The sequence below is a fragment of the Tursiops truncatus genome, chromosome 8 (genome assembly GCF_011762595.2).
Source record: "Tursiops truncatus isolate mTurTru1 chromosome 8, mTurTru1.mat.Y, whole genome shotgun sequence".
NCBI classification, from domain to species: domain Eukaryota; kingdom Metazoa; phylum Chordata; class Mammalia; order Artiodactyla; family Delphinidae; genus Tursiops; species Tursiops truncatus.
In genome coordinates, this window is record NC_047041.1 from 48,592,480 (window position 1) to 48,606,536 (window position 14,057).

Genomic DNA, 14,057 nt, shown 5'->3' on the forward strand with positions numbered 1-14,057 from the left:
TATCCCAGCAGCCATTAATTAACTAGAGAGGTACCATATGTACCGAGAGCCAATTTCAGGTGCAGGAAGTGAAAGGTGAGGGAATATGCAAGCGTTCTGAGGGGTGCCACTGTCCGTGAACATAGGACTAGGTTGGTGACTTGTGAGCAAGCAGTCCAATTCGATAGGGATGGCTAGAGACTGTGTTGATTGAAAAGCTCAAAGTAGCTGTGGTCTCAAAAAAGCAAAGGGTCGGGCTTCCCTGGTGGCGCAGTGGTTGAGAGTCTGCCTGCCAATGCAGGGGACGCGGGTTCGTGCCCCGGTCCGGGAAGATCCCACGTGCCGCGGAGCGGCTGGTCCCGTGAGCCATGGCCACTGAGCCTGCGCGTCTGGAGCCTGTGCTCCGCAACGGGAGGGGCCGCAGCAGTGAGAGGCCCGCGTACCGCAAAAAAAAAAAACAAAAAAACAAAACAAAAAAAAACCAAAGGGTCTTCCCTGGTGGCGCAGTGGTTGGGAGTCCGCCTGCCAATGCAGGGGACACGGGTTCGTGCCCCGGTCCGGGAGGATCCCACGAGCCGCGGTGCAGCTGGGCCCGCAGGCCATGGCAGCTGAGCCTGCGCGTCTGGAGCCTGTGCTCCGTAACGCGAGAGGCCACAGCAGTGAGAGGCCCGTGTACCGCAAAAAAAAAAAAAAAAAACAGACAAAAAAACGAAAACAGGAACTCTTCTTAGCGTTTTAGTTTTGCGAGACAAAAAGTTCTGGAGGATGGTTATACAAAAATGTGGAATGTAGTTAACACTACTGAATTCTGCCTTAAAAGTAGTTAAGATATATTTTATGCTTATGTGTATTTTACCACAAATTTTTTTTAATTTTTAAAAAATTAAAAAAAAATTTTTTTAAATTGGTGCACAAGTTTTTGGCACCACAACGAAGACCTGTGTTGGGTCTTTGTTGCTGCGCACAGGCTTTCCCTAGTTGCAGCAAGTGGAGGCTACTCTTTGTTGCGGAGCACAGGCTTCTCACTGCGGTGGCTTCTCCTGTTGCAGAGCACAGGCTCTAGGCACGCGGGCTTCAGCAGTTGTGGTGCACGGGCTTAGTTACTCCGCGGCATGTGGGATCTTCCCGTCCCAGGGCTCGAACCCATGTCCCCTGCACTAGCAGGTGGATTCTTAACCCCTGTGCCACCAGGAAAGTCCCTTACCACAATTTTTTGAAAATCTTAACACCTTCTCCATCTGGGGGCTTAGGAGAAAACAGGTTGGAAACTCACACCCTTTGGTGGGGATGAAAAAATAAGTTGTTAATCAACAAACCCTCACGTGGCATTTAGAAAGGTAAGTAAAAACAAACCATCAAAGTTTTGAGGACATTACTTTTCAGACTCAAGCTGTTCTTTCTTCTGCTTTAGATCTTCTTCTGTTATGCCTCCCAAGTGTTTATAGTTGCTCTCTGCAATTTCCAGGAGGTGTCTCAATTCTACAATTTTCTTATAAGCTCTCACTGCAAGACAAAGTTGAACAGGAACCTAGTTTAGACAGATAACAGCTCATGAGCTCAGAGGATGCTGGTCCTGGAGCATACTCTTCCTCTAAAGCCAGTGTCTGCATGGTCAGTGTCTGTATGGTTCGGGGAAGGAGATGGAGGGAGGGTGGTGTCTATATAGAAGGACACATATCAGTAGCAGAGTATTAGGGTGAACAAGCAGTGAAATATCTAAATGGAGGATTCTGTTCCTGCTGTTGGAGGATATATCACTGTTATGACTATTAATACCAGGGAAAGGAAGGGAAGGGAGGGGAGGGGAGGGGAGGGGAGGGAGGCTGGCTAGCAGTGTTTTAGGACTAGTTGTACATTACAGGACCATGCACAATCTATTTATGTCAGAAAATTAGAAAAACTGAAATATGCTTGATTGATTTATGATAAATCAGAACTAATTCAGCCCCCCAATTTTATGATTAGTCACTTGTAATATCTAGGCAAGAGGATATTGAGAAGGAAGTGTGTTAAGAGCTACCTTGAGCTATTCTCCAGCTATCAAAACCATGATTTTTTCTATCCTTTGTGGTACAAGTTCTCAACCTGGGGTGATCTTCTCCTCCAAGGAACACTTGGCAATATCTGGAGACCTTTTACTTGTTAAACCTCGGGGCATGGAGGGAAACAGACTATTGGCATGTAGAGGCTCAGGATGCTACTAAATACCTTAAAATGCACAGGTGGGCCCCCCTCAACAAATAAGTATCTGGCCCAAAATGTCAATAACACAGAAGCTGAGAAACTCTGCTTTACAACCAGGTTAGCAAATCACAGCCTCTTCTCCCTGACACTCACCACTCTGATTTATCTCTCAATAGGTTAGAGCTGCAGGTTCCAAACTACATACATCAGAATCAACTGGGGTACTTTTTAAAAATGTATATGTTTGAGCCCCATAGCAGTCCTACAAATTCAGGTATCAGTAGTTAGTAAAAGCTCCTCAGACAATTCTGACGGGCAGACAGGTTTGGGATCCACCATAACTAATAGCAAACAAGTAGAGGGGATTTTTTTTTAATGTTACATAAAATGGAAAGAATTGTGATGGTTTATTTAATTCTTTAACATTTGAAGGCTATGTTTTGAAAGGGCTGTTCTATGGGATCATCGGAGGTAAGAGCTAGGATTAATAGGGATTAGTTCCAGGAAGAAAGATCTTAACAAAGGCGAAACTTTTCAACAAAAACAGTTAAGAGGGTGGGAGGGAGGGAGACGCAAGAGGGAAGAGATATGGGAACATATGTATATATATAACTGATTCACTTTGTTATAAAGCAGAAACGAACACACCACTGTAAAGCAATTATACTCCAATAAAGATGTTAAAAAAAAAAACAGTTAAGAGCTATCATGTATTTGTGGAGTGCCTGTGATGGGAAGGACACTACGATAAGTGCCTTATACATTTACCCCTGTCAAAAGGTAGAAATGGGCCACATGGGTGATAGTGGGGGCCTTGTCACTGAAGGTGATTGGATGCTGGATGACATGTGACAGGAATGTTGAGCCAGGAATCAAACCTCAAATGGGGTTCTATGATGCCATGACCCTAAACCTAATTCACTAAAGAATGCTCTGAATTGAGGCTCAGTTCCAAGAAGTCTGTGATGACAAGAAATCCATTCAGTCCCCCGTAGGCACTCTGGCAAAACCTAGTATTCCAAGAGACTGGCCAGTCCTTTGGATTTTTCCCTGGAATAAAATTAAATAGTTATGTCAAATAGCACATGACTTCATATATAGTACCTTCACTAGCTGCAAGCACCCCAGCTGGGCACTAGCCAGAGCCTCACTATATGGCAAGGGTGTAAGAGCGCATTTGTGTCAAACACACCACATAAGGAAACTGTTCTAGCTTCGTTCTTGGTCTTTCCTTAAACATCTTTTAAAATTTTTGTGATTCACTGACAATGATCACTTCACAAAAATCTCCTAATCAACTAATTTCAGAAGACACTGAAATTCTACAAATCAACTGTTCATCTTCTGCAGTGCTAATAAGTCCTTGCTAATTCTCAGTACAATCAACAAAAAAGAAATTTAAGCACAAACAAAATTTTAAAATAGATAAAATGGATTGCATCAAAATTAAAAACTTGCACTGGCAAGGACATCATTAAGAAAGTTAGGATAAAAGACAGCCTCCTCAATAAGTGGTGCTGGGAAAACTGGACAGGTACATGTAAAAGTATGAAATTAGAACACTCCCTAACACCATACACAAAAATAAACTCAAAATGGATTAAAGACCTAAATGTAAGGCCAGACACTATCAAACTCTTAGAGGAAAACATAGGCAGAACACTCTATGACATAAATCACAGCAAGATCCTTTTTGACCCACCTCCTAGAGAAATGGAAATAAAACCAAAAATAAACAAATGGGACCTAATGAAACTTAAAAGCTTTTGCACAGCAAAGGAAACCATAAACAAGACGAAAAGACAACCCTCAGAGTGGGAGAAAATATTTGCAAACAAAGCAACTGACAAAGGATTAATCTCCAAGATTTACAAGCAGCTCATGCAGCTCAATAACAGAAAAACAAACAACCCAATCCAAAAATGGGCAGAAGACCTAAACAGACATTTCTCCAAAGAAGATATACAGATTGCCAACAAACACATGAAAGAATGCTCAACATCACTAATCATTAGAGAAATGCAAATCAAAACTGCAATGAGATATCATCTCACACCAGTCAGAATGGCCATCATCAAAAAAATCTAGAAACAATAAATGCTGGAGAGGGTGTGGAGAAAAGGGAACCCTCTTGCACTGCTGGTGGGAATGTAAATTGATACAGCCACTATGGAGAACAGTATGGAGGTTCCTTAAAAATCTAAAATTAGAACTACCATACGACCCAGCAATCCCACTACTGGGCATATACCCTGAGAAAACCATAATTCAAAAAGAGTCATGACTAAAATGTTCATTGCAGCTCTATTTACAATAGCCCGGAGATGGAAGCAACCTAAGTGTCCATCATCAGATGAATGGATAAAGAAGATGTGGCACATATATACAATGGAATATTACTCAGCCATAAAAAGAAACGAAATTGAGATATTTGTAGTGAGGTGGATGGACCTAGAGTCTGTCTTACAGAGTGATGTAAGTCAGAAAGAGAAAAACAAATACCGTATGCTAACACATATATATGGAATCTAAGAAAAAAAAAAAAACAAGGTCATGAAGAACCTAGGGGTAAGACAGGAATAAACACACAGACCTACTAGAGAATGGAATTGAGGATATGGGGAGGGGGAAGGGTAAGCTGTGACAAAGTGAGAGAGTGGCATGGACATATATACACTACCAAACGTAAAATAGATAGCTAGTGGGAAGCAGCCGCATAGCACAGGGAGATCAGCTCGGTGGTTTGTGACCACCTAGAGGGGTGGGATAGGGAGGGTGGGAGGGAGACGCAAGAGGGAAGATATATGGGGACATATGTATATGTATAACTGATTCACTTTGTTATAAAGCATAAACTAACACACCATTGTAAAGCAATTATACTCCAATAAAGATGTTAAAAAAAAAAGTTAAAAGACAACCCACAGAATAGGAGAAAGTATCTGCAAATACTTATACTTGCTGATATAAGGGGCTTATATCTGCAAGTACTCTTAAAACTCAATAGTAAAAAGATAAACAACTCAGTTGAAAAATAGGCAAAGGATTTGAATAGACATTTCTCCAAAAGATATACAAATGATCAATGGGCACATGAAAAGATACTCAACATCATTATTCATTAGGGAAACACCAATCAAATCTACACTGAGATACCACTACACACTCACTATAACAGTTTTAGTTATTAACAAGACAAACAATAACGAGCATTGGCAAGGAAGGGGAGAAACTGGAACCCTCAGGCATTGTTGGTGGGAATATAAAATGGTGCAGCTATTTTGCATAACAGCTTGAAAGTTCCTCAAAATGTTAGACATATTTTTACCAGATGATGCAGCAATTCCAGCTGCTAGGTGTATATCCAAGAGCAATGAAAATACATTTCCATTTTCAAAAAGGAATGTATACAAATGTTCATGCAGCATTATTTTTTTCATATTTATTTATTTAGGCTGTGCCGGGTCTTAGCTGTGGCACGTGGGATCTTCGTTGAGGCATGCAGGATCTTTAGTTGTAACATGCGGACTTCTTAGTTGCGGCATGCGGGATCTAGTTCCCCAACCAGGGATCGAACCCGGGCCCCCTGTACTGGGAGCGTGGACTCTTACCCACTGGACCACCAGGGAAGTCCCAGCAGCATTATTCTTAATAGCCAAAATGTGGAAACAACTCAAATGTCCAACACTGATGAGTAGATATATAAAATGTGGTATAGGGACTTCCCTGGTGGTCCAGTGGCTAAGACTCCATATTCCCAATGCAGGGGGGCCGGGTGTGATCTCTGGTCAGGGAACTAGATCCCACATGCTGCAACTAAGAGCTTGCATGCCGCTACAAAGATCCTGCATGCCACAACTAAGACCCAGTGCAGCCAAATAAATTTAGGAAAAAATAAATTAAAAATAAAATAAAATGTGGTATATCCATACAAAAATATTATTTGGCAATAAAAAGGAATAAAGTATGAAGTAATGATCCACGTTACAATGTGCATAAACCTTGAAGACATTGTGCTAAGTGAAAGAAACCAGTCACAAAAAACCATATATGGTATCATCCCATTCATATGAAATGCCCCAAATAGGCAAACCTATAGAGACAGACAGTAGATTAGCAGTTGCCTAATTGGGGGGTGGTTTGAGGGGAAGGGAGAAGAAGGTAGAGGTTAGGGGGATTGACTACTAATGGGTATGAGGTTTCTTTTGGGGGGTGATGGAAATGTTACAAATTTTATTGTAATAATGGTTGCACAAATCTGAATATACTAAAAACCATTAAATTGTACACCTTAAATGGGTAAATTGAATGGTATGTGAATTATATCTCAGTGAAGCTATTTAAAATAAAGCTGTCAGGAAATTCTGAAGGGATCACTGACTCTGAGCCTCACTGTGGTGGGCTGCTTGTTGGGAGCCCCTAATATCAGCATCTTTTAGGTTGCATTCACCAGGAAAGAGGCTTCTACCATCACCTGGAGAGTGAGGTTCTGCCTGACGATGTTCTGGGAGCTCTTAAAAAAAAATTTTTTTTTTAAATTTAGACCTGAATTAGAAGTTTTTCTCAGACAATACAGTTTTGGTACTAGTTTTTCCTGCCAGAATAACTGAAAATACTTTCCAGAGATCACGAGGAAGGGAATTGACATTTACTAAGCCTCTAGGCACTTCCCATTCTCTAGTGCAGTCTGTGGGATGACATTACGTTAATATTCTCATTTTTACAGATGAGGAAACCAAGGTTCAGAAAGTAACACAGCTAGAAAGAGGTGAAGCTCTGATGTCTGAATCCAGTGCCAAGCTCTGCTCACTTTACTACAGCTGCCTTTGCTTTGGTTAGCCTCCGTTCAAAAAGATCCTTCTCACCTTTCTTCTATGAAAGAGTGCCATTGAAACAGTTCTTCTCATCCATTCATATGAACCATGGCTCTCTGACAAATATCATGAGAAGTGAAATCAGGGTTATATGGCAGGAAAATACCCCTTTCCTCTTTGAGGGACAAAGATCATGTCTCACATTCTTTATATGTTCAACAACCCCTAGTACAAAAATCTGTACTAGTTCTGGTTCCCCAAAAAATATCAAAGTATTTTACCTTGTAGATGGTAGTTGTCTTTAAAATAATTCTCAAATCTGTGGTATTTTTTAAAGGAAAAATCATGGAAGAGTTGGCACACTTACCTCTGGCATCTGTTTTATCCGACTCACTGAGACCTATATCATCTTTGGCATCAGTGCTTCCCTCAACACCATGTCTTATGAAAAACTTAATATCATTTTCATCAATTTCACTCTCATCATCTGTATCATATTTCTGTAGTCCTTCCAATAGCTTTACTGCTGCTAAATGGGCAAACCTGTAGAAAAGAATTAGTAATTACAAGATCCACAATCTTTTTCAAATTGAAATAGCAGTTTGCATTTAATTTAGGGAATTACACTCTACATTATCCCACCAACTCACGCACCAATGAAGAACGAAAACTGTATCTGAAGGTCAGTGACAATTTGATGCATATCCAGCAATGCGGGGAATTCAAACAGTTAGTGGAAACTAAGGACAAGCAGTCATATTAAAGAATGATTCCAGAATTTTTTTTTTTGGCCACGCTGCGGGGCTTGTGGGATCTTAGCTGCCCGACCAGGGACTGAACCCGGGCCCTCGGCAGTGAAAGCGAGGAGTCCTAACTACTGGACCGCCTGGGAATTCCCAGATTCCATTTTTTAGTGGGAAAAATCCAACTGAAAGAAGTGACCCAATATCAAAAGAATATTTGGTGTGTCCCCAAACGGAACTGCTCAACTGAGTAGAAAGCCCGGAACCACCCTACTTGATTTACCTGTATTTACTACCTTTTCCTGATGGCCTAATTTAGATCATAGAATTAGTTCTGGTTCCAGTTTTAGGGAAAACTATAGCTCTAGCCCCCTTAATCTTCATCCTTCCTCAACCCTCAAAGCACTCAGCATGGCTTTGAAATTTAATGGAAAAATAATGACTTTCATATCCACATTTCTTATTTTCTTTGATCTTTCCCACATCTCTATGAAGCTTCTAATAATATACCCTTGGTTTTCAAGTTGTTGTTGTGATTGTATGTAATCTGCATTATTTTTCCCACAGTTTTGCTAATTAAAATGTTCAATGCTGGGACTTCCCTGGTGGTGCAGTGGTTGAGAGTCCGCCTGCCAATGCAGGGGACACGGATTTGAGCCCCGGTCTGGGAAGATCCCACATGCCGCGGAGCAACTAAGTCTGTGCGCCACAGCAACTGAGCCTGCGCTCTAGAGCCCGCAAGGCATAACTACTGAGCCCGTGTGCCACAACCGCTGAAGCCTGTGCGCATAGAGGCCGTGCTCTGCAGCAAAATAAGCCACCGCAATGAGAAGCCCACGTACTGCAACTAGAGAAAGCCCGCGCACAGCAACAAAAACCCAACCTAAGCAAAAATAAATAAATTAATTTTTTTAAAAAAAATGTTCAATGCTTTCTCTTAGGACATGGAGAATTACTCGCTAAACATAAAAACCTCAAATTTTATTTTGTTCACACACTTCCATAACCATGTGCACATGCACACATATATCTTTACCTTTCACCAGGTACTGCAAATCATTAACAATATAGTAATAAACATAGGAAGTTGTACGGTTAATAGAATTCGTTATCTCTATTACTAGATTGTCACTTCACAGCTATCATTTACTGAGTACTTGCTTTATGCCAGATTCAAGGTTGTTTCTATAACACTACACTCACACTAGCACTTTGGTGCATGAATGACAAAGAAATGTGGGTCAGAAATTATGAATATATTCAGATACAGTACTAAATCACCCATGTAATACTGATATAAAGACAGACAAATAGATCAATGGATAAAATACAGACTACGGAAATAAGCCCACGCATACATGGACACCTGACGTGGACAAAGACACAAAGGCAATAGAAGAAAAAGGACAGCTTTTTCAACAAATGGTGCTAGAACAATTAGATATCCATATGCAAAAAAAAGAACTTGGATACATACCTCATACCACATACAAAAATTAACTCAAAATGGATCACAGACCTTAATGTAAAACCTAAAACTGTATATATAACAATGTCTAAAAGAAAACATAAAAGAAAATCTTTGTGACTTGGTGTAAATCAAAGATTTCTTAGATGTGATACCAAAAGCATAACCCATAAAAGAGCAAATTGATAAAAAAATTTTGCTCTTCATTGTTAAGAGAATGAAAAAACAAACCACAACTGGGAGAAAATCTTCACAAAACAAAAATCTGAGAAAGAACTAGTATCCAGAATATAGAAAGAGTTCTTAAAACTCAACAATAAGAAAACCACCCAAGTTTTAAAAGTGGATAAAAGATCTGAACAGTCACTTCACCAAAGGAAAACATACAAATGGCAAATATGTATATGAAAAGATGCCCCAAATCATTTTCCATTAGGAAAAAACAAAAAACACAATGAGACACCACTACACACCTACTGGAATTACGAAAATCAAAAACTCTGACAATATCAAATGCTGGCAAGGTAAGAAGCAACAGAAACACTCATCCACTGCTGACGGAATGCAAATTGGTGTGGTCACTTTGGAAGGCACTGTGGCAGTTTCTTATAAAGATAAACACACCCTCTTAGCATCTGACTCAGCAATCCTACTCCTACGTATTACTCAAGTGAACTGAAAACTTACGTTCACACAAAAATCTGTATCTGAATGTTTATAGCAGCTTTATTCATAATCACCAAAAAGTAGATACAAACAAGATATCCTTCAACAGATTAGGGGATAAGCAAACTATGGAATACTATGGAATTCCACAGTCAATGGAATACTACTCAGCAATAAGAGATGAACCACTAATACACATGAATGATTTTCAAAATAATTATGCTGAGTGGAAAAAGCCAAATATATAAGAGTACATACCGTATGATTCCATTTATATAAAATTCTAGCAAATGCAAACTAATCTATAGTGACAGAAAGCAAATTAGTGTCTGTTTGGGGATGGGGCAGTGGAAAGCAGTAGGAGGGAGAGATTACAAAGGTGCACAAGGAGATTTTAGGAGGTGATGGATATGTTCACTATCTTGATTGTGGTGATGATTTCACAGGTATATACATATATCAGAATTCATCAGTTTGTGCTGTACAAATATGTGTACTTTACTATATGCCAATTATACCTTAATAAAGCTATTTTAAAAAATAAAAAATAGTGGGCCTGAGTTGATAATGATGCTACTATGTGGTAAAACAAAACCATATTCCATGGCTTCAAAGAGATCCCACAGACAAAATTTTAAGGAACATGAACTCACAAACAAAAATTGCATGGCAATTTAATGAATAATTAGGCCCTTGCATCCCGTCAAGCCTCATGTGTAACTTTTAGCCCACACTCCTAGTTTAGATTCAAGCAGTTCTGAACCACATGCGTTCCTCAGACAAACAAGGTGTTATCTTAAAACTCTTCCTCCTTCAAGTGTCAGCATAAATGTTGCTTTCTCCAAAAAAAAGTTTTCCCAGACTTCTATATAAATTCTGTCCCCCGCAGTTGCCTTCATAACTCTTACCATCATCTGTATTAACATTTCTCCCCCACAACTTTAGAACAGGAATACTTGGGCACTTTTTCTTCTGTGCTCTTACTGCACCTTATACATGACATGTAATACGACATACTGATTATAATCAATAAAAGTTATGTTTGTACATTTGTCTCTCCACAAGACTGTAAGTTTCTTGAGGGCAAGGACTATTTTTTGTCATCTTGGTAAACTTAATGCTAACCATAGCACGTGGAGCATGGTAAGTATACAGGAAGTTGAATGAAAAAACAATCAAATGAACAAATGGATGAACTAAATATTCTGTGAGGGCCTGACCTGAATGAGCTAGAGGTGTTCTATAATAGGTGTTACATTTAATTCAAATATAAATATTAAAATTTGTTTCAAAATCCATGTGACTCCTTTTGATTACTCCTTTTTATCACACAGCATTTCTCAACAGGTACCAGCATTTGGGTGGGACAATTCTTTGTTGTACACTACTGTTCTGAGCACTGTAGAATGTCTGGCATTCCTGGACCTGACCTCATGAAACATTAGTGATGGTCTCCATCACTGTGACAACCCCCTCCCCACATTTCCAAATGCACACCCCCCAAGAAGGGGGACTACTACCTCCCAGCTGAGAATCACTGCTTTAGAGAGAAGAGCTGATATGTTGTCAAATGTCAATTCAGCTTGAAAATTATCATTCCATCAGCATTTGACAAGTCCTATAATCCAGAAACCTTCAGAGATTTCTGAGTATAGAAGAGTAAATACAAAACTTTAAAAACAAAAGAAAGAAGCAAAGCAGATAGGGATACCTCTTAGCCACATCACTGGGTTTCTCCCTTGCTTTGTTGGTAATATTACTGTCTGCTCCCATTTTAATTAGCCACTGCAAACACTCTATGTGGCCTTGCCCAGCAGCTGTAAAAACAAAACAAAATGTACACACAAAAAAGTTACTGTTATTAGAACAATTTTCTAAAATTTTGGACAGTACCACTGCAGAGTATTTTTGTAAATACTAATCCTTACAATAACCAGCAGAAGTAGGTTGGCCAGATGTTATTTTCTCTAGTTCATTTATTCATTCATTAGACAAATATTTAATAAAGTATCTGCTGTACTCAGCCCCTATACAGAGAGCTTTACATACAGATATAGATGTTGAAGCTCAAAGAGGCTATTTAACATCATACAGCCAGTAAGTAATGGATTTGAAACTATAATCTAGGTTTTTTCTAATCCTTATCCAGTGCTCATCTACTGTATTCATAGCTCCTGACCAATCTTGTACCAGGCCAAATGTAAGTGCAATCTGTGTGAATGTGAAAGACTTTGAAAATCTTTTGCCATCTTGTATAAGTAGCTTATTCCTCTGACCCTCATAACTCAAAATGTTCAGGGCCCCTCACTGATTACCTAAACTGTTCACCACCTTTCCTTAAAACACATGCACTCAATATTAATTTTCACCTCCACAACTCTGCTTATGTGTCTTCTCACCTAGTGCCCATCACTCAATCATATGATCATCTAATTTCTCCCCTCCTTCTAGGTCCATCTCAAAATGCAGGGAAACTGTTGGGGGGAAACTCAGTCTAAAAAGATCTGAGTTTAGGTCCACTAAACAACAGATTGCAGGACAGGACAGAACTTAGCAAGTGGCTGGCATATAAAGACACTCAATAAACGTCTATAGAGTTGATGAATAAATGAATGGAAAGAAATGAATGAAACCTCAGCTTTGCTCTTACTAGCTGTGTAACCTCAGTCAAGAAACCTGAGGGGGGACTTCCCTGGTGGCGCAGTGGTTAAGAATCCGCCTGCCAATGCAGGGGACATGGGTCCGAGCCCTGGTCCGGGAAGATCCCACATGCCGTGGAGCAACTAAGCCCATGTGCCACAACTACTGAAGCCCGTGTGCTTAGAGCCTGTGCTCCGCAACAAGAGAAGCCACTGCAATGAGAAGCCCGCGCACCATAACAAAGAGTAGCCCCTGCTCGCCCCAACTAGAGAAAGCCAGTGCGCAGCAGCAAAGACCCAACACAGCCAAAAATAAATAATAAATAATTTTTTAAAAAAATAAATAAAAAATAAAAGCTAAATAACTCAACAGCAATTGTGTCAGAACTGAAGATGAAGCAGGAATCATAACTTACCTTTATGCATAAGAGTTGATCCATTATTATCACGTTCATTAATATTGATTACTCCATCTTCTATTAATTTCTTAAGCATTGCCAAATCACCCTTAAAGGCAGCCACATGACCTGGAAATGCTAAAGCTATGAATTAAAAATTCAGCATTTCAGGAAACATAGGAATTCGTTCCTTTTCCCTGCCTTAATCAGTCACACATTTCAGGTTTCAGTATTAACTCAACTATGAGAATGTTACATTGGAATTAGTTCAGTTGATGCAATGACAAGTAATAAAAAGAGAATCATAAAATAAGATTATTATTAACTGTGTAGCCTTTCCATCCCTCAGGATCTCAAACATGCCAGGAATATATGGTACCAGAACTATTCTTGCCATCTTCCCTGTTTCTCTCAGGCCACCACAAAACACAAGGAGATGGTCATTTTCAACCCTTTGTATAAAGACATACTTGGTCTCAAGTCCTACATTTGCATAGACCACTCCCTCCCCGTTTACAAGTGAAGAAAGCAAAAGAAACTGGAAGGAGATAAAGTATATGTGTGTATCTATACATAAACATAGACACAGACAGGTGTGAATACACCTGACCTAGTGCCTAGCACATAGTAAATACTTAATAAAATGTTTTTAATGATAACAACGAGATATACTGAGCCCTTACTGAATGCCAAGCATGGTAGTACGCACTTGTAAGGATTGCCTCATTTAACCCCCTCAACAACCCTGAGGTAGCTATTCTCATTTCTACATATGGAAAGGAAACAACCTAGAATACCCAAGGAGTATTTTAAAAAGGACAAAGTTGGAGACTTATAATACCTGACTGTAAGTCTTACTATAAAGCTACAGTAATCAAAACTGTGTAGTACTGGGCTTCCCTGGTGGTGCAGTGGTTAAGAATCTGCCTGCCAATGCAGGGGACATGGGCTCGAGCCCTGGTCTGGGAAGATTCCACACGTCGCAGAGCAACTAAGCCAGTGCACCACAACTACTGAGCCTGCACTCTAGAACCCACGAACCACAACTACTGAAGCCTGTGCACCTAGAGCCTGTGCTCCGCAACAAGAGAAGCCACTGCAATGAGAAGCCCGCGCACCGCAACGAACAGTAGGGTAGCCCCCACTCACCGCAACCAGAGAAAGCC

The 14,057-nt window shown here is 40.0% G+C and overlaps 1 protein-coding gene across 1 annotated transcript in view; it reads right to left on the reverse strand.

Annotated features, from left to right (window-relative positions):
- The window catches only part of ANKRD42 (ankyrin repeat domain 42), a 65,809-nt gene that overhangs the window by 20,941 nt on the left and 30,811 nt on the right, over window positions 1–14,057 (reverse strand). The window contains exons 7-10 of the mRNA XM_073809431.1: window positions 12,910–13,035; window positions 11,566–11,671; window positions 7,345–7,520; window positions 1,356–1,482 (exon numbers count right to left, since the gene is read on the reverse strand). Coding sequence (XP_073665532.1) covers window positions 1,356–1,482; window positions 7,345–7,520; window positions 11,566–11,671; window positions 12,910–13,035 — 535 coding nt within the window. The remainder of the gene's footprint in view (window positions 1–1,355; window positions 1,483–7,344; window positions 7,521–11,565; window positions 11,672–12,909; window positions 13,036–14,057) is intronic.